At 28.4% G+C, this 19,430-nt stretch overlaps 1 protein-coding gene across 7 annotated transcripts in view; it reads left to right on the top strand.

The window, feature by feature from the left end:
* Positions 1–18,293, top strand: part of LOC141394327 (uncharacterized) — a 387,129-nt gene extending 368,836 nt beyond the window's left edge. For all 7 annotated transcript variants that reach the window (XM_073968593.1, XM_073968586.1, XM_073968587.1 and 4 more), the window contains exons 10-11: positions 16,195–16,667; positions 18,029–18,293. In XM_073968593.1, coding sequence (XP_073824694.1) covers positions 16,195–16,667; positions 18,029–18,246 — 691 coding nt within the window. In that variant the 3' untranslated portion in view covers positions 18,247–18,293. The remainder of the gene's footprint in view (positions 1–16,194; positions 16,668–18,028) is intronic.
* Positions 18,294–19,430: the final 1,137 nt, after the last annotated feature.

Raw genomic sequence — 19,430 nt, 5'->3', positions numbered from 1 at the left:
ATATAACACCAAATAACCCTTATAGTAGAGGTAATAGAGATAATTTTAATTAGAAATTATATAGAGAACGTAGAAATTGTTAGGTTTATGACGTAAACGACTTTTTATACGTTTCATACAGGTATGTGACGTTTCCGACGTTTACAACTTTACTCATAAAACGTCTTAGTTTTTTAGATATTCTCGGTTTGAGACCTATAGGACATTGTTTACATGCAATATGATCTGATACCCCCTTGGTCCATATGGTAACCCTCTTAGTGGGGATATCCCATGCCTAATATTGCTGATACTTGTTAGCAACTAATCCTTGTTAAGAATAAAATTCATAAAATGTCATGATTTTTAAGCATTTACCGAAAACATGGGGTATTTTGGAACCTTAATTACATTTTGAAAACATTTTCTTGGCACCTTGTGTTACATGTTAATTATTCTTTTGGCTATTACTGTTGAACTAAGCGTATTAATTTTTTATTTATCCATTTAATTTGGTCTTAAATAAGGCGACCAACTAATTTTTGCAAAAAACCCGACATTTTTATCACAACTATTTGTAATTTTTAGTAATTAATGCATGAAAAGTGTTCGTTTTCTCAGTTTGAAAACAATTACTTGTCAAACTGTATATGCCTAGAAGGAAGTATGGGTCTATCTCGTTTCTTTTGTGTGTTACATACAAATGCACAAAGACATAATGCCCCTTATCGCAGTGTGGTGTTGGGTATAAACGTGTCCATATGCAAAATTTCACAAGGGTATTGGTTTCTTTAACTTTAGGAAAGTTGTATTTTTCTAAAGCAGACCTGAGCAAAATCGAGAGAGAGAGGCAAATTTAAGGGAGAATTAATATTTAATTTTTCTTAATGTTTCATTACTTTATTATTATTATCATTATTATTATTATTGTTATTATTATTATTATTATTATTATTATTATTATTATTATTATTATTATTATTATTATTATTATTATTATTATTATTATTATTATTATTATTATTATTATTATTATTATTATTATTATTATTATTATTATTATTATTATTATTATTATTATTATTATTATTATTATTATTATTATTATTATTATTATTATTATTATTATTATTATTATTATTATTATTATTATTATTATTATTATTATTATTATTATTATTATTATTATTATTATTATTATTATTATTATTATTATTATTATTATTATTATTATTATTATTATTATTATTATTATTATTATTATTATTATTATTATTATTATTATTATTATTATTATTATTATTATTATTATTATTATTATTATTATTATTATTATTATTATTATTATTATTATTATTATTATTATTATTATTATTATTATTATTATTATTATTATTATTATTATTATTATTATTATTATTATTATTATTATTATTATTATTATTATTATTATTATTATTATTATTATTATTATTATTATTATTATTATTATTATTATTATTATTATTATTATTATTATTATTATTATTATTATTATTATTATTATTATTATTATTATTATTATTATTATTATTATTATTATTATTATTATTATTATTATTATTATTATTATTATTATTATTATTATTATTATTATTATTATTATTATTATTATTATTATTATTATTATTATTATTATTATTATTATTATTATTATTATTATTATTATTATTATTATTATTATTATTATTATTATTATTATTATTATTATTATTATTATTATTATTATTATTATTATTATTATTATTATTATTATTATTATTATTATTATTATTATTATTATTATTATTATTATTATTATTATTATTATTATTATTATTATTATTATTATTATTATTATTATTATTATTATTATTATTATTATTATTATTATTATTATTATTATTATTATTATTATTATTATTATTATTATTATTATTATTATTATTATTATTATTATTATTATTATTATTATTATTATTATTATTATTATTATTATTATTATTATTATTATTATTATTATTATTATTATTATTATTATTATTATTATTATTATTATTATTATTATTATTATTATTATTATTATTATTATTATTATTATTATTATTATTATTATTATTATTATTATTATTATTATTATTATTATTATTATTATTATTATTATTATTATTATTATTATTATTATTATTATTATTATTATTATTATTATTATTATTATTATTATTATTATTATTATTATTATTATTATTATTATTATTATTATTATTATTATTATTATTATTATTATTATTATTATTATTATTATTATTATTATTATTATTATTATTATTATTATTATTATTATTATTATTATTATTATTATTATTATTATTATTATTATTATTATTATTATTATTATTATTATTATTATTATTATTATTGTTATTATTATTATGATTATTATTATTATTATTATTATTATTATTATTATTATTATTATTATTATTATTATTATTACTATTATTATTATTATCATTATTATTATTATTATTATTATTATTATTATTATTATTATTATTATTATTATTATTATTATTATTATTATTATTATTATTATTATTATTATTATTATTATTATTATTATTATTATTATTATTATTACCTTTATTGAAAGTTTTTAAAATGTTGTACAATTCGTCATTACATAATCCCACGAAGCTTATATTAAGCTTGTCTGTGGTTAAAAGGTAAAATCAAATATCGTATTTCATCAAATTGCCATCATTGGCTGTAGACTTCATTTTAAATATATCATATTACGTATTTAAATAACGTTTTATAATAAATTTTTTTTTCTTATTGTTTTATTGGTTTCATCAATTAGAGGCTTCGGCAATTCATTTAGAGTTTTTTATATACCGGAACTGTATACCTGCCTTCTATCCTGCGCCTTGTATTTTGGTCATGGTTAATTTTAATTTAATTTTCGCTAAGTTCGTGTCATCCGTATTTTCCTTTATAATAGAAATTGAATAAAGTTGTTTAATGTTGAGTAGTTCCTAACATTTGTATAGTTGTTTAGTTGTATTTTCATGATTTGATGTTTGGTTCTGGTTCTTAGTTAATGTTTTTTACTTATAGATTTCACTATTCTGTTCTGAGTAGACTGTAGGATCCTGCAGATTCTAGCGTTGCCCCAAGCTGTTATTCCATATCGAAGATGTGACTACACCGAAGAATAATATGCCTGCTTCAATACGTAATAAGGAGCGCAATTTCCGAGGTGATAAAGGGCGTATACTGATTGCCTTAGATTCGTTTGTAAATGCTGAACATATATTTTCCATTTAAAATGATCACCTAGGCGTAATCCTAGATATTTATAGCTTTCCACTATTTCCAGGTGATTCTTACAATTGTCATTTATGGTTTCATGGTCGTTTTTCTCATTAGTTTTCTTCGAATTTATAATTAGGCCATTATCATGGCACCATCTTGTAACTTTATGTAATTCATGTTGAAGTGTATTAACTGCGGCGTTTAGTGACTTGTTGCATACAATTATTGCTGTGTCGTCAGCATATGTGAATGCTTTGCTGTCTTTCAGCTGCAGTACCATTTCAGTTGAATAAATGATATATAGGATTGGACCCAATTTTGATCCTTGCGGAACTCCAAATCTATTCGATATTGTTGTACTCTTGGCATCTCCTATATTTACGCAAAAAGATCTACACCATTTTAAGATGTGTCCTCTAATACCATTTTTTGCTAGCACGTTCAGCAGTTTTTCATGAGAAAGTGTGTCAAATGCTTTGCTAAAATCGACAAATAGAGGTAAGCAGTTGTTGTTTAGGCTTAAGGACTTATTGATATGGTTTGGCAAGTGTCCAACAAGTTGTTTATTTATAATATCGTATTTTATAAGAAAGTTGTTGAGTCTTCGCGCTACTATTTCTTCCAAGACCTTTTCAGTGACTGATAGTATTGATGTAGTCCTGTAGTTGTTGAAGTCAGATTTATTACCACACTTCTATATTGGTTTTATATGTGACTTTTTCATTAAATCGGGTATTACTGCTTCATACTACCATTTACTAGTTTTGTGATAATTGGAGTGAGTAAATCAGCGTTATTCTTTAGGTCTATTGATCTTATATTGTCGATCCCGGCGCTTTTCTTTGGATTTAATGATCGCAGTATATTATGTATTTCTTGTTCACTTGCATATTCGGTGAACATAGAGTTTGGAATAATTTTTTCTACTTTTATATTGAGTGTTATTATTGAATATGGATGGACGATATCGAGAACATTTTGATTAAAGTATACTGCAAATTTTTCTGAGATATCTTTTAGTGTTTCATTTCTAACGTTTTAAGCTATGCCTTCGTCGTCTTTTTTTGATTTAATGCCGGTAAATTTATTTATTAATTGCCACGTACCTTTGATATTGTTACGAGTTTGCAAGAATTGTTGATAGTAGTAGTAGTTGTTTTTTGAATTTATCATATATTTATTTAGTTGATTGTTAAAATTTTTGTAAATGGTTTCATTTGTTTTATTGCTTTTGTTACGTGTCCACTCTTTTTATAGCTGGTCTCTTATGTAACAGTATTTTAAGATTTCATCAGTGAGCCACGGATATGGTTTCCTTTTTATGAATTCAGGATGCTTTGAAACAGAGTTTTCATATATTTCATTAAATTTGGTACAAATATTATTAAATAACTCGATGGTATTACTTGATCTGGTCAAGAGTTCTTCCCAGTTAGTGTTTCTTATTTGAGTGTTAACTTATTTTACGGATTTCCACGGTTTGAGAGTTAAAGTTTGTTTCGTGTGTCTTCTTAGTTGCATCTAGACATCCAAATACAGCAAAGTGATAGGAAAGTTGTGTCTTCACTATAGCTGAATGTTCATGTGAAAATTTCTGTTCTTTTCTGGAAAATAAGTGGTCAATACACGTTCGACTTCGAGACGTATCGTCTTCTCTTATTACTCCGGTGACCATACAATGCAATCCATAAGATGAAAGAATGTTTAAATAGTTTGTAGATATAGAGCTTCGTTTTATTAGATCGATGTTCATTAGGGTTATGACTTTTTTACAACCTCATATCCCTGTATCATAGCGTGATGAGTTTTGCCATAAGATTACATAAAATCATAATTATAAAGTGATTCGGTGAAAACACCTCACGCACAAAATGATTTTAAAATTTTAATTTATCAAAATTATGGACAATTTTTTGAAGTCACTGTAAGCAAATATACAATTGAAAATAAACTTTAGAGTCACATGAGATAATTAAACTGACATAACATTTATTTCTAACTAATTTTCTTCAATTCTTAGAATCGTAAAAATGTCGTAAACGCTTTAATATAAGATATAACTTTTTAACGAAAAACAAAAAATTTAAAATTTTTCCAAAGTGACTTTTTTCAATATTTGAATGAAATAAACATTATTATAGTTATTAGTAGGCTTATATTTATTCATTCGTGCAACAAAAAATAATTTATTGAAAAATTTTTTTTTTTTCATTTCATTAATTTTTTCAAAAAACTATATTTTTAAAATCGATTTTTGCGAGAACTTTTTTATATTTCAATGGAATAAACGATAGCGTAGTGATTATTAGGCAAAAGTTCATTCATCCCTGCTACAGGAAATCATTTTTGAGAAAAAATGTCAAAAAGTCATAGCACAATGTTCATATCACAATTATAATTAATTTTTGCTTTCTATTTACGTTGGTAACAAGATTTTAAATTTCTTTAACTGAAAGAACAAAAAATATCTGCTTTTTGAATTTTAATTTAAAAAATTTTTTGAAGTCACTGTAAGCAGATATACAATTGAAAATAAACTTTAGAGTCACATGAGATAATTAAACTGACATAACATTTATTTCTAACTAATTTTCTTCAATTCTTAGAATCGTAAAAATGTCGTAAACGCTTTAATATAAGATATAACTTTTTAACAAAAAACAAAAAATTTAAAATTTTTCCAAAGTGGTTTGTACATGACTTTTTTCAATATTTGAATGAAATAAACATTATTATAGTTATTAGTAGGCTTATATTTATTCATTCGTGCAACAAAAAATAATTTATTGAAAAAAAATTTTTTTCATTTCATTAATTTTTTCAAAAAATTATATTTTTAAAATCGATTTGTGCGTGAACTGTTTTATATTTCAATGGAATAAAGGATAGCGTAGTGATTATTAGGCAAAAGTTCATTCATCCCTGCTACAGGAAATCATTTTTGAGAAAAAATTTCAAAAAGTCATAGCCCTAATGTTCATATCACAATTATAATTAATTTTTGCTTTCTATTTATGTTGGTAACAAGATTTTCAATTTCTTTAACTGAAAGAACAAAAAATATCTGCTTTTTGAATTTTAATTTAAAAAATACCACGAAGTTTTGTTGCAAATGGCCGTATACGAAAACCCTCTTTTTATAAAAGCGTTTTGCTGTGTCAACTCGAAAACTAAACCGATCGCCATGTATTTTTGTGGGCTTATCAAGAACAAAATCTAGTAGTCCTTCATCGAACGTTTTGGAAGAACTATTAGATTTTACGGAAATGGTGGACAGAAAAAGCCAAAATATTAATGTTTGGCTTAAAAACTGACGTTTTTGTCATAAAACAGGCCTACAAAATATGACAAATAAAATCGATCGATGTATTTCTAGATTCTGATGTCCTTTCTAGATTTTTATAGAATCATCTAATAATTAAGATTTTATCTAATTTTATGAAAAGGCTCTTCAAAATAGACCTTTGTGAGAAGACCAGTAGGTCTTCTGACAAAAGACTTGTAAACTTGTACAGAAGACGTTAAATGAATTCGAATATCATAGAACTTTACATTTGCTTGCAAAAAATTAAAGTATCAATTGGACCATAAAATACATATTCTCAACATGCATTTTGCAATCAAAACAGAGATGAAAAAATTTAATTTCAAACGATAGTAGATATCCTGGGAATGATTTATTGAAAAAATTTTGGTGTCCCGAATTTACTGTTATATTTCTATGAATGGTCTGTTCCAGAACTGCAAGAATCTACTAATTTTTATGTATGATTTTTAAGACTTCGTGTTATCGGGCTATTAGGTCTACGTTTATCAATGAAAAATAAGACTATTTATTCCATTTTTCTATCCGACGTTTCGTTGGGATTTTCCAACATCTTCAGGGGTAATTTTTTATTAATCTGGCAACGACAACGAATATACATACAATAATTAGTTTTTTCTATTTTTTCCTTTGTCGAAGGTCACACTAGAGCGGTTCCATTGAAACTTTTAGGGATTCTTAAATTGATTTCCACATTACAGCAACTTAATGATTTTACTCTAGTATGAAAATCGACCTAGGAACCCTGGATTTTATGAAATTGTTTCAATGAAACCATCTAGTGTGACCAAGGACTTTAGTGTTTCTAGCATAAAAATGTTATACTTACAAATAATCTTTCGTCAGTTTTACATTTAAATTTAGTCAATTGAAGGTTATAAAAAAACAACACAACAAATAAAATAAAAATAAATGCAAAAATAATTAAAATGTATAAATGTAAATATCACAGTAATGCTAAAAATCACAGAAGTTAGAATACGACTAAAATATTGCTAATGTATATATTGCATTGGTATTATCCTTATCCTCTTTTCTATTTATTGCACGTTCCATTTTTGGTTGAATGCTTATGCTTTCTATTGTGTATCTTTTATTTTCGGTTCTCTCTTTATCAAATATTCTGACGTTATCGAGATCAGCTGCATGTGTGTTGTCAATGCAATGTTGCGCCAAAGCTGTAGTTTGTTTACATTTGTTGATGTCGTTGTAGTGTTCTGCTATTCTCGTCGCTAAGCTTCGTTTTGTTGTTCCTATGTATAATTTTCCACATTTGTCTTCTTTGTTGCCATTGCATGTTATTTGGTAAACAACATTATTTTGGTCATTCTTTTCTATTTTTGTTTTGGTTTTTGTGTATAGTGATGATGTTGTTCTGTATCCTTTGTGTGCTAGACCTATTTCTTCATTATCAATAATTTCATTTATTAGTTTTGTTTCTGTAAGCCTTGGTATATATTGCACGCTGTAGTATGTGGTGTTGCCAGATGTTTTATTGTTAGTTTCTTTCTGGGATGATGCGTTTTTAATAAGTTTATTTATTATCTTGGTCGGGTAGTTATTTTGCTTTAATATATATTTTATTTTGTCTATATTTTTGTTGATGAACTTATCATGACACAGTGTTAATACTTTTTTAATTAGACTGGTGGCGGTATTCAGTTTTTGTTGTATTGGCTGTGTAGAATGATAATTTATTATCCTTCCGGAGGCCGTTGGTTTCATATACCAATCTGTATGTAGTTTATTGCCAAATTTGTGGATTTTTATATCTAAAAATGGTATACAGTCATTTTCCTCCATTTCATTGTGGTAGTTATTTAGCGTATCTAATATTTTGGTTTCCTCTCCTTTTTTAATAATGGCAAACATATCGTCAACATATTTCGTCAAGAATTTAAATTTAATATTTTGTTTGTCAAGATCGTCTACTATTTGCGTCATGAGTGTGTCAAGAACTATATCGGCTATTGTTGGGGATAGTCGATTTCCCATTGGCATTCCATATACTTGGGTGTAAAAATCTCCGTCATACATAAAATAATTGTTTTCATTAAGACAAAATTGTAAAATATTCAAGAATTGTTGTTTTGGTATTTTCGTATGTTTCTCAATGTTCCTCCACTGTGTCATTATGTTTTTGATGGCCAAATGTATCGGTATATTAGTAAATAATGATGCCACGTCAAAGGTTACTAAGATATCATTGTCATCAAGGATTATTTCGTCTAGTTTCTTCTTAAGTTTGAAGGAATTTTTAATGTTGTATTCTTCAACTATAATATTTTTTAGAAGATTGCCAACGTGCTTGGATAATATATAACACGGCACTTCTACGGAAGACGATATGGGTCTTAGAGGCATGTTTTCCTTATGTACCTTAGGAAGGCCATAAAGTCTAGGCGCGTTAGAGGCATGTGATGTTAGTTGAAATTTCTACAGATTTGTAATATGGTTTTGTTTGTAAAGGTCCATGACAATTTTGTTATTTTTTCTCTGAAATTTTTGTGTTGGATCCGTTCTTGTTTCCTTGTATATTGTTTTATCGTCCAGTAGATCTTTCATTCCTTTCTTATATGTTTCTTTATACATTACTACAGTTTTGTTACCCTTGTCAGCCTTTGTGATTACAATTTCGTCCTAAATTTTCTTCAAAATTTTTACTATTTTCTTCGATAAATAAAGGAAACATTGTTATCGTACTTAATATTAGTAGATTCTTACAGGTTCAATTTCACCGAAAAAATACCGAAAATATATGTGGGAGCTATATCCAAATCTGAACCGATTTCGATATAATTTGGCACGTCTATTTTTATACCGAATTCAGTCACACATTCCAAATTTCATTGAAATCGGACATATATAGCGTGTTTGGTGCAGCAAATATGGGAAATCGGCCGAAAATATATATGAGAGCTATTCCCGTCATTATTCCGTTCCCGAATTTGTTAAGAAATTTGTATGGGAAAGCAATTTTTGACAATTCGCACTTTTTTCTAACATTAACATTACAAAATATGGGAATAAAATGAAAAACAGCATTGTAGCAAAGTAATTTAATATTTTTTTACATTGTTTATTGTGATCTACCTTGTTTATTGTGATACGTGAAAAGCATTGCAACTTTTGCTACTTTTTTAGGCAAAAACAGGGTTGTATATCATGAGTACTGTCATTTCGATGTTGATTTCGCTGAAATCACGAAATGAGATGATTTCATTTTTGTATGCGAAATCATGATACATTTTTCTTGATTCTGCGCGAAATCACGAAACGACATCGAATGTAAACCAAGCACAAGCTCGTTAGCCTAAAGCAGGGACGAGCTTCTTTGCTTAGATCGTATAGTGAGGGCGCAATGTTGCGCCAAAGCTGTAGTTTGTTTACATTTGTTGATGTCGTTGTAGTGTTCTGCTATTCTCGTCGCTAAGCTTCGTTTTGTTGTTCCTATGTATAATTTTCCACATTTGTCTTCTTTGTTGCCATTGCATGTTATTTGGTAAACAACATTATTTTGGTCATTCTTTTCTATTTTTGTTTTGGTTTTTGTGTATAGTGATGATGTTGTTCTGTATCCTTTGTGTGCTAGACCTATTTCTTCATTATCAATAATTTCATTTATTAGTTTTGTTTCTGTAAGCCTTGGTATATATTGCACGCTGTAGTATGTGGTGTTGCCAGATGTTTTATTGTTAGTTTCTTTCTGGGATGATGCGTTTTTAATAAGTTTATTTATTATCTTGGTCGGGTAGTTATTTTGCTTTAATATATATTTTATTTTGTCTATATTTTTGTTGATGAACTTATCATGACACAGTGTTAATACTTTTTTAATTAGACTGGTGGCAGTATTCAGTTTTTGTTGTATTGGCTGTGTAAAATGATAATTTATTATCCTTCCGGAGGCCGTTGGTTTCATATACCAATCTGTATGTAGTTTATTGCCAAATTTGTGGATTTTTATATCTAAAAATGGTATACAGTCATTTTCCTCCATTTCATTGTGGTAGTTATTTAGCGTATCTAATATTTTGGTTTCCTCTCCTTTTTTAATAATGGCAAACATATCGTCAACATATTTCGTCAAGAATTTAAATTTAATATTTTGTTTGTCAAGATCGTCTACTATTTGCGTCATGAGTGTGTCAAGAACTATATCGGCTATTGTTGGGGATAGTCGATTTCCCATTGGCATTCCATATACTTGGGTGTAAACATCTCCGTCATACATAAAATAATTGTTTTCATTAAGACAAAATTGTAAAATATTCAAGAATTGTTGTTTTGGTATTTTCGTATGTTTCTCAATGTTCCTCCACTGTGTCATTATGTTTTTGATGGCCAAATGTATCGGTATATTAGTAAATAATGATGCCACGTCAAAGGTTACTAAGATATCATTGTCATCAAGGATTATTTCGTCTAGTTTCTTCTTAAGTTCGAAGGAATTTTTAATGTTGTATTCTTCAACTATAATATTTTTTAGAAGATTGCCAACGTGCTTGGATAATATATAACACGGTACTTCTACGGAAGACGATATGGATCTTAGAGGCATGTTTTCCTTATGTACCTTAGGAAGGCCATAAAGTCTAGGCGCGTTAGAGGCATGTGATGTTAGTTGAAATTTCTACAGATTTGTAATATGGTTTTGTTTGTAAAGGTCCATGACAATTTTGTTATTTTTTCTCTGAAATTTTTGTGTTGGATCCGTTCTTGTTTCCTTGTATATTGTTTTATCGTCCAGTAGATCTTTCATTCCTTTCTTATATGTTTCTTTATACATTACTACAGTTTTGTTACCCTTGTCAGCCTTTGTGATTACAATTTCGTCCTAAATTTTCTTCAAAATTTTTACTATTTTCTTCGATAAATAAAGGAAACATTGTTATCGTACTTAATATTAGTAGATTCTTACAGGTTCAATTTCACCGAAAAAATACCGAAAATATATGTGGGAGCTATATCCAAATCTGAACCGATTTCGATATAATTTGGCACGTCTATTTTTATACCGAATTCAGTCACACATTCCAAATTTCATTGAAATCGGACATATATAGCGTGTTTGGTGCAGCAAATATGGGAAATCGGCCGAAAATATATATGAGAGCTATATCCAAATCTGAACCGATTCCAATTTTCATAAAAATTCGACGTACATAGCGTATTTGGTGCAGCAAATACGTGAAATCGGTCGAAAATATGTATGGCAGATATATCTAAATCTGAACCGATTTTCACCAAAAGCAATAGCTTAAAAAATGATGTTCCCTAATTTTCAACTGAATTGGACAATAAATGCGACCTGTACGTTGCGAACAAAAATACAGGAGCATACGGATGAACATGCATAAATCGACTCAGAAAGTGATTCTATGTATAGGCCTAAAAGGAACTGTGGGTCTATCTCGTTTCCTTTTGCGTGTTACATACAAATGTACAAAGGCATAATACCCCTTATCGCAGTGTGGTGTAGGGTATAAACGTGTCCATATGCAAAATTTCACAAGGGTACGACGGGATTGGTTTCTTTAACTTTAGGAAAGTTGTATTTAATATTTAATTTTTCTTAATGTTTCATTACTTTTTTAAACATTAATGTTGTCTAAAATCGTCCACAATGCAAATTATTAAGAAATATAAATAAAAAAATGCATAATGTTTTAATTGTTCATGATTCATAAAAAACTAAGAGTACATTTTCACAATTTGTGCAAGCACACAGGCGTGCTCACCCCTGTTCTAAAGGCTGTAATTTGATTTCATTCTTGTTTCGATGTGCTCTTTTGTGCTCGTTTTCTATTAAGGAGCACAGTCTGTTAGGACAAGTTACGTCTTCAACTAATCTTTGAGTTATTGCGTTATGTGTATTATGTCAGAATGAAATGGTTTTATTATAATCTTATTACGAAAAACATTTCTGTTCCATCATGTAAGGCAGCATGCTATAGTAGTAGTTTTCCCGTTTAGTGTTAGAAATGCGTTCCAGTAGTGCGATTCTCCAACTTATTTTTTCAGTTACCGACAAAAATTGTTAAAATTAATATGCTTATAATTTCGGTAATAAACGATATTATTCGGTAAGTTAGCGACCAATAAAAAGGAGTCGTGAAGTTCTATCGATAGCAACAGTGTTGTCTGTTCATTCATAATTTTGAGTTTTATTGTTACCGATTTTTGTCGGTAACTTAAAAAAATGAGTTAGTGAATCGCACTACAGTACTCCGAAATATAGCAAGACTTGCATTTCTTTTTAAATTACACACTCTTATCCTGTTTTCTGCTATAAAAATTTGGCCTAGTAGAAACTAGCAGCATGTTTATTGGCATCTGAATACGAAGGCTGATACGCTGATTTTAGCATTTTTGCTAGAGTTTTTGCAATTCCCGTCATTATTCCGTTCCCGAATTTGTTAAGAAATTTGTATGGGAAAGCAATTTTTGACAATTCGCACTTTTTTCTAACATTAACATTAAAAAATATGGGAATAAAATGAAAAACAGCATTGTAGCAAAGTAATTTAATATTTTTTTACATTGTTTATTGTGATCTACCTTGTTTATTGTGATACGTGAAAAGCATTGCAACTTTTGCTACTTTTTTAGGCAAAAACATTGTTGTATATCATGAGTACTGTCATTTCGATGTTGATTTCGCTGAAATCACGAATTGAGATGATTTCATTTTTGTATGCGAAATCATGATACATTTTTTCTTGATTCTGCGCGAAATCACGAAACGACATCGAATGTAAACCAAGCACAAGCTCGTTAGCCTAAAGCAGGGACGAGCTTCTTTGCTTAGATCGTATAGTGAGGGCGCCCACTGAGTTGTTTTTGCATTTGCTTCTCTCTCTCACGTACAGTGTAAATGAATGAAAACAAACAAAAACATAATGTGGTTGTTGCTTTTTTCACTCATACGTTCATACATGTCTTCGCTTTGGTTGTATTTCTGTGGTCGTCGCTGGCCTAAAGCCCTGCAAACATTTGCTATCTGTTTCTTGTCCAATGAGTCACTTCAATTAGATTGCACAAACGAATGCGATAGTCGCATTCTTATCCAATAAGATCATGCTCTCGGGAGGAACTGTTCCACTCATTAGATACTTTTTTGAGTGTCTCATTGGACACTGCAGAAAGTTATTAAAACGATAATATGGGGTGGTGCAATGGTAAGCATGCTTGCTTTGCAATCTGAATGCCCGGGTTCGATTCCCAGGCCAGTCGACATTTTTTTTTTTTTTTTTTTTTTTTTTTGAATGACAAAATTATTATAAGCTATAAAGCATTAATATAAGCTAAAACATTGATAAAAATAATAATAAATAAAAAGAAAAAAATATTTTTTCTTTCTTTTTTATTTGATTTGCTTTAATTTTTTTTTTTTATTTTATGTGTTGTTATTATTGTTGACCCATTGGTTCTTAATCCTTTGTTTGATTTATTTTTGGCTTTTTGGTTTTTTATTTATAATTCATTATATTTTATATTTTATGCGAGTATGTTTTTAGAATTTTTGTCGCTCATATTAATTTTTTCATTTGAAAAATGTGATGTCGCCTGACCTGGTAATCGAACCCCGGACATTCAGATTGCAAAGCGAGCATGCCTACCATTGCACAACCGGCTCATATAATCATCTGTATACAAACGTCTTATTTGTTCAAATTACAACAGTTCTAAAAATAAATGCAAGCTATCTCATTTGTATCCAAATAAACGATGGAAAATAGACAGACATCACAATGATACAGAATTGTTATTGTTATTTGCCTATCGTATTTTTATCTAAATTTTGACTGAATACGATGCAAATTGGATAACAATGTAATTGTTGTTGTATATTAGACAAATGTCGCATTTTTTACAGAAAATTAGACACCAAAAAGATTCTCATTTATAAAATTAGATAAAACTCACTTCCAATTGCTGGCAGGGAGTATGGCTGCTTGATTGGGGGCGCACGTGCTGTCGGTGTGTGTCAATTTGCTCACTCACACAATTAAAAAAGAGTGCTTTTGTTTTTGAAATGAAAATGTTCAAAACAGAATTTTTTCCATTACACAAGCCAACCCAACAAACCAACATTACTCGAAAAAAAACATTATGTATATTACAATAAACGAAACTTGATTCTCTTGAAAATAATGAATGTGTATGGTAATTATTAGCTTATCCGTGTAATTGTAGAATGTGTTTACATGAATTATTTTTCGTACATTTTATAAAATCAGACTGAACGGTATGTTCGGAAACTATCATAATGTTTGTGTTTCAAAACCAACACAATAACAAAATATTTTTGTATTTGTATGAGCAGCCCTAGCCTAAAGGCTGAGGGTACAATAATTTATACATTACAAATTGCAGCAGATTTACCTACCCAGCAAAAGTGAGCTGGCTTGTCATATTTTTAGCATCTTCATCGATGAATTTTATATGAGGGTGGACCCCAAAAGATGCTATTCATTTTTGGATCCAAAGCATGTCATTTACACCAATGCATTGGCATGCCATTTGCACCCAATGACATTATCATTACGACGAGATTTTGAAAACGTTGGTTGATATCGAGTCTCCGACAACATCAAGCCTATTGTAAATAATTAATCTTATATATTTAGAAAATATTGTATAAATAAAAACACAAAATTCATCTCTATTGGATCGATGGAATGGGTTCAAATGCTGATGAAAAGATCGGATCTTTCACGACTTCCTTTGTATGGGTTCAAAAGCTGATGAAAAGATCGGATCTTTCACGACTTCGTTTGAACCAATGCACAAGATGCCATGAAATCATGTCATCGCATGGAACCCCTTCCTCGAAATTTTGCTGGGTATCTAATCCAAAAACTTAAGCTACCTATTGCAGACTTTAGTTTTTGACGCACAATAATTAATTTGTCTTCATTATTTTCTCCTATTTAGTAACAATTTTGTCTAAAATAGGACTAAAAAATTTTGGTAATTGCAGTGAAACAAAATTCTAATTGGTCATCCAGATAAAGTCCACAAAAACCCTTTATACATTGTATTCAATAGAATTTCATTTATTGTACTGTAGCAAATATGGAGTACATTCATTACAGTTCCCCCTTGAACCCCCCCCCCCCTGCTTTCGTCCCTGGCTAGAGTTCTTGCATTGCATACAATTGTTCCAAATATTTTTGTTTTGCACGAAAGGAAGTATGTATGTATATATTAATTTTGGAAAATCTCTATAATTTAGTAGATTGACGTACATATATGCGAGTATATCAGAGTTAGCTGTCTATCAGAATATTATGATTGGTTTACATTTACGAAATCCTCTCGATTTCCACTGTCACATCCATAGGTTAAATGTCAAATGAAATCCAATGGATTTCAGATGAGATTTCATTTGACGTTTGAGCTATGGAATTGACAGTTGAAATCGAGTGGATTTCGTAAATGTAAACTTAGCATTAGATAACTAAAAGTTTGCTTCATAAATCATTCTTTCCCCATATTTTCCAATTACATTCAAAATTTACTTAGGTATGTATTATTTTATTTTTCAGAATATTGGTCTGTGGCGATGAAACGCAAAAACCATTCCCCTTGCTCGTCTGGCATCTATCACAACGGAAACTTTTGTATGATTTGCGTATTCCTCACCATGATTTTATAACATCTTTATCGGCCATAACACATGAAGGATCCTATGTTTGTGTTGTAGCCAAGGAGTTGAATGAACCTACACCGAATTTTATTGTAGTATATGATCTCCAAAGTGGTACACTTTTTAAAAAATGGAAGCCGTCTTGCAATACTACATCTCTCGCGATATCGCAAACAAACGCTTGCGTAATTGCGGGACTCGAAGATGCAAAAATACTCATATGGGATCTGGTTACCGGTAATTGCAGGTCAACGTTAATTGGACACAATGCACCAGTCACCACACTGAAATTGGATCCAATGTGTAAAGTTCTGCTCTCAACTGACAAGGAAGGTCGAGACAATGCTTTGCGTTTGTGGGAACTGCATACAGGTAAGTTGAATACGCAGGGTGTAGGTAACAACTTATAAAAGATATACCTATTTGTTTTTATTTATTTTCATAAATAAATAAAATTATAGAGAAAACTCAATCCACTCACGCTATGCCACTTACATTTGACAATTTTTGAACACATCTGTAGTGCAATTCGCTAACTCATTTGTGTTACTGACAAATAATGAAGTTTGTCTGCTTACTTCGCCAATTTTGATTAGTACGACTGTACAATCCACGATCGATTAAATGTTAATGGAAATTATGACGAACATTTTAGATATAAAAGTCTGCATTTGTCCATTATTCTATGGTTTTGTTATGCGACAATTAATAATCATTTTAAAAAATCCAAATTTCTTACAGAAAATAAAAAATGAATACATACGTTTCTTGAGGCATGTTAGCACTCATGCTTCGAAATCCACTCGATTTCACTAAATCCTGAAATACACCCAGGTGTTTACATTTATGGCCTGTTCCCGTACTTCACTAACTGGTAAAAGTGGTAAAGGTTGTAAAAGAAGTAACCGACTTTCAAATAAATTGTGTGTAAGGGAACGCAAAATGTGCAAGAGTAGTAAAAAAAAAGACATTTTAGTTCTGGAACAGAGCTTTATGGGCCGATTCCGTATTGCGACGCGAGTCATGTCGCGTGTCATCAAAAGTGGCTTTAGTTTTGCCAAAAAGTCTGACTCCACGAGCTACGTTTGGGTGGGCTTCCATTTTTTCAAGCAGCATTTCAAATTGCTGTTTTGTAGTAATTTTTACCAATATAAGTACTGAAACACCAAAAAACGTATATAATATTAAATAAATTCACTTAAAATAAATGAAAACTTACGTTTCAATTTTTCATTTTTATTTGTTTGTGAAAATGCACGGCCGGAAAATGAACTTTATGGCGACAGTATTTGACGTCGTCGGACGACTTTTGCCATACGTAATGGAAAAATTATATATATATATATATATATATATATATAGGGTGAATCAGATACTACAACAACAAGAATATTTAATTTGAATGCTCTTCAAGCTGTCATAATATTTTTTTACGGCTTCGCACGATTGAACTATATTAACTAGAATGTACAACTTTATGTAATATAACGCCATTTCCAGAACCAGCAAGAATCTACAAATTTTTACAAAGATAACAATTTTGCCTTTATGACAAAATAGTAAAAATTAGTAGATTCTTGCAGTTTTGGAACATACCAATAATTGGTCTACTAATTTTTACAATTTTTTTCTATAACATAAAGGAAAAATTGTTATCGTATATAAATTGTTATTGTATCTATATATAAACATTTCCTATTAAAAAAATAATAAAATTCATTTTATTTTTTCAGGGAAATCTTTAGCAGTTTTCAAGCCGCCCTGTCCCATTTCGGCCTGTGAAATTCTACCAAATTGTACCTATGTCGTAGTTGCATTGGCCAACCGATCTGACCTTTTAACATTGGCGCTTAATAATTATGCATTGGACTCAACGCCTGATGACAGCCTTTACGTGCAATATGGCAACCAGGATAATCAAAACAAAGTATTTCATTTAAACGTGGACTAGAACTTTTAATCATATTAAAAATAGTCCCTGTGGAATAAATACACAAACCATTTCGTTATTTTATTTTTATGAGAATGAAATGGGTTCAATGGAAAATACTACATAGTTGATCAAATGCTGTGGAATCTCACAAATTAGACCTTCCAGAAATTAGAAAATTGCACGTTCTAAAATTAGATCGCAAGGGTTACGTTTTAATTTACTTAATTATTAAAAGAGAAAATTCAAATGGGAAATGAAATCAATTTTCAACAAAGGGCATTATTGATTCAATTTAATATGGTAATTTTTGTGTAGGTAAGACCAAATATATTTGCTTTGCTCCAGAACCTGCAAGAGTCTACCATTTTTTCCATTAAAAATTTGTTAGAATATTCAAAAACAGTGGATTTTTCCACAGAGCAATTGCTGTGTGTGTGTTTTTAATTACATATCGAGGTAACATTCTACGTTATTATACGCCCAATGAAAAGAAAATCTTTCTAACCGCTGCCTGCTGGATATGCAAAAAATTTTAATATGAAATCTAACAAAGTAATCTTTACAACCTCATATCCCTGTATCATAGCGTGATGAGTTTTGCCACAAGATTACATAAAATTATAATTATAAGGTGATTCGGTGGAAAAACCTCACGCACAAAATGATTTTAAAATTTCAATTTATCAAAATTATGGACAATTTTTTGAAGTCACTGTAAGCAGATATACAATTGAAAATAAACTTTATAGTCAAATGAGATAATTAAACTGACATAATATTTATTTCTTACTAATTTTCTTCAATTCTGAGAATCGTAAAAATGTCGTAAACGCTTTTATTTAAAGATATAATTTTTTAACAAAAAACAAAAAATTTTAATTTTTTTCAAAGTGGTTTGTGCATGACCTTTTTCAATATTTGAATGAAATAAACATTATTATAGTTATTAGTAGGCTTATACTTATTCATTAGTGCAACAAAAAAAATTTTATTGAAAAAATTTTTTTTCATTTCATAAATTTTTTCAAAAAATTATATTTTTAAAATCGATTTGTGCGTGAAATTTTTTTTTTATTTCAATGGAATAAACGCTAGCGTAGTGATTATTAGGCAAAAGTTCATTCATCCCTGCTACAGGAAATCATTTTTGAGAAATAATGTCAAAAAGTCATAGCCCTAATATAGGTACGATTTAGTAAAAA

The sequence above is a fragment of the Musca autumnalis genome, unplaced genomic scaffold (assembly GCF_047663935.1).
Source record: "Musca autumnalis isolate F117 unplaced genomic scaffold, ASM4766393v1 scaffold_2, whole genome shotgun sequence".
In the NCBI taxonomy this organism is placed as follows: Eukaryota; Metazoa; Arthropoda; class Insecta; order Diptera; family Muscidae; genus Musca; species Musca autumnalis.
Note: the sequence above shows the minus strand (reverse complement) of the source record. Positions and strands in the feature narration are given on the sequence as shown.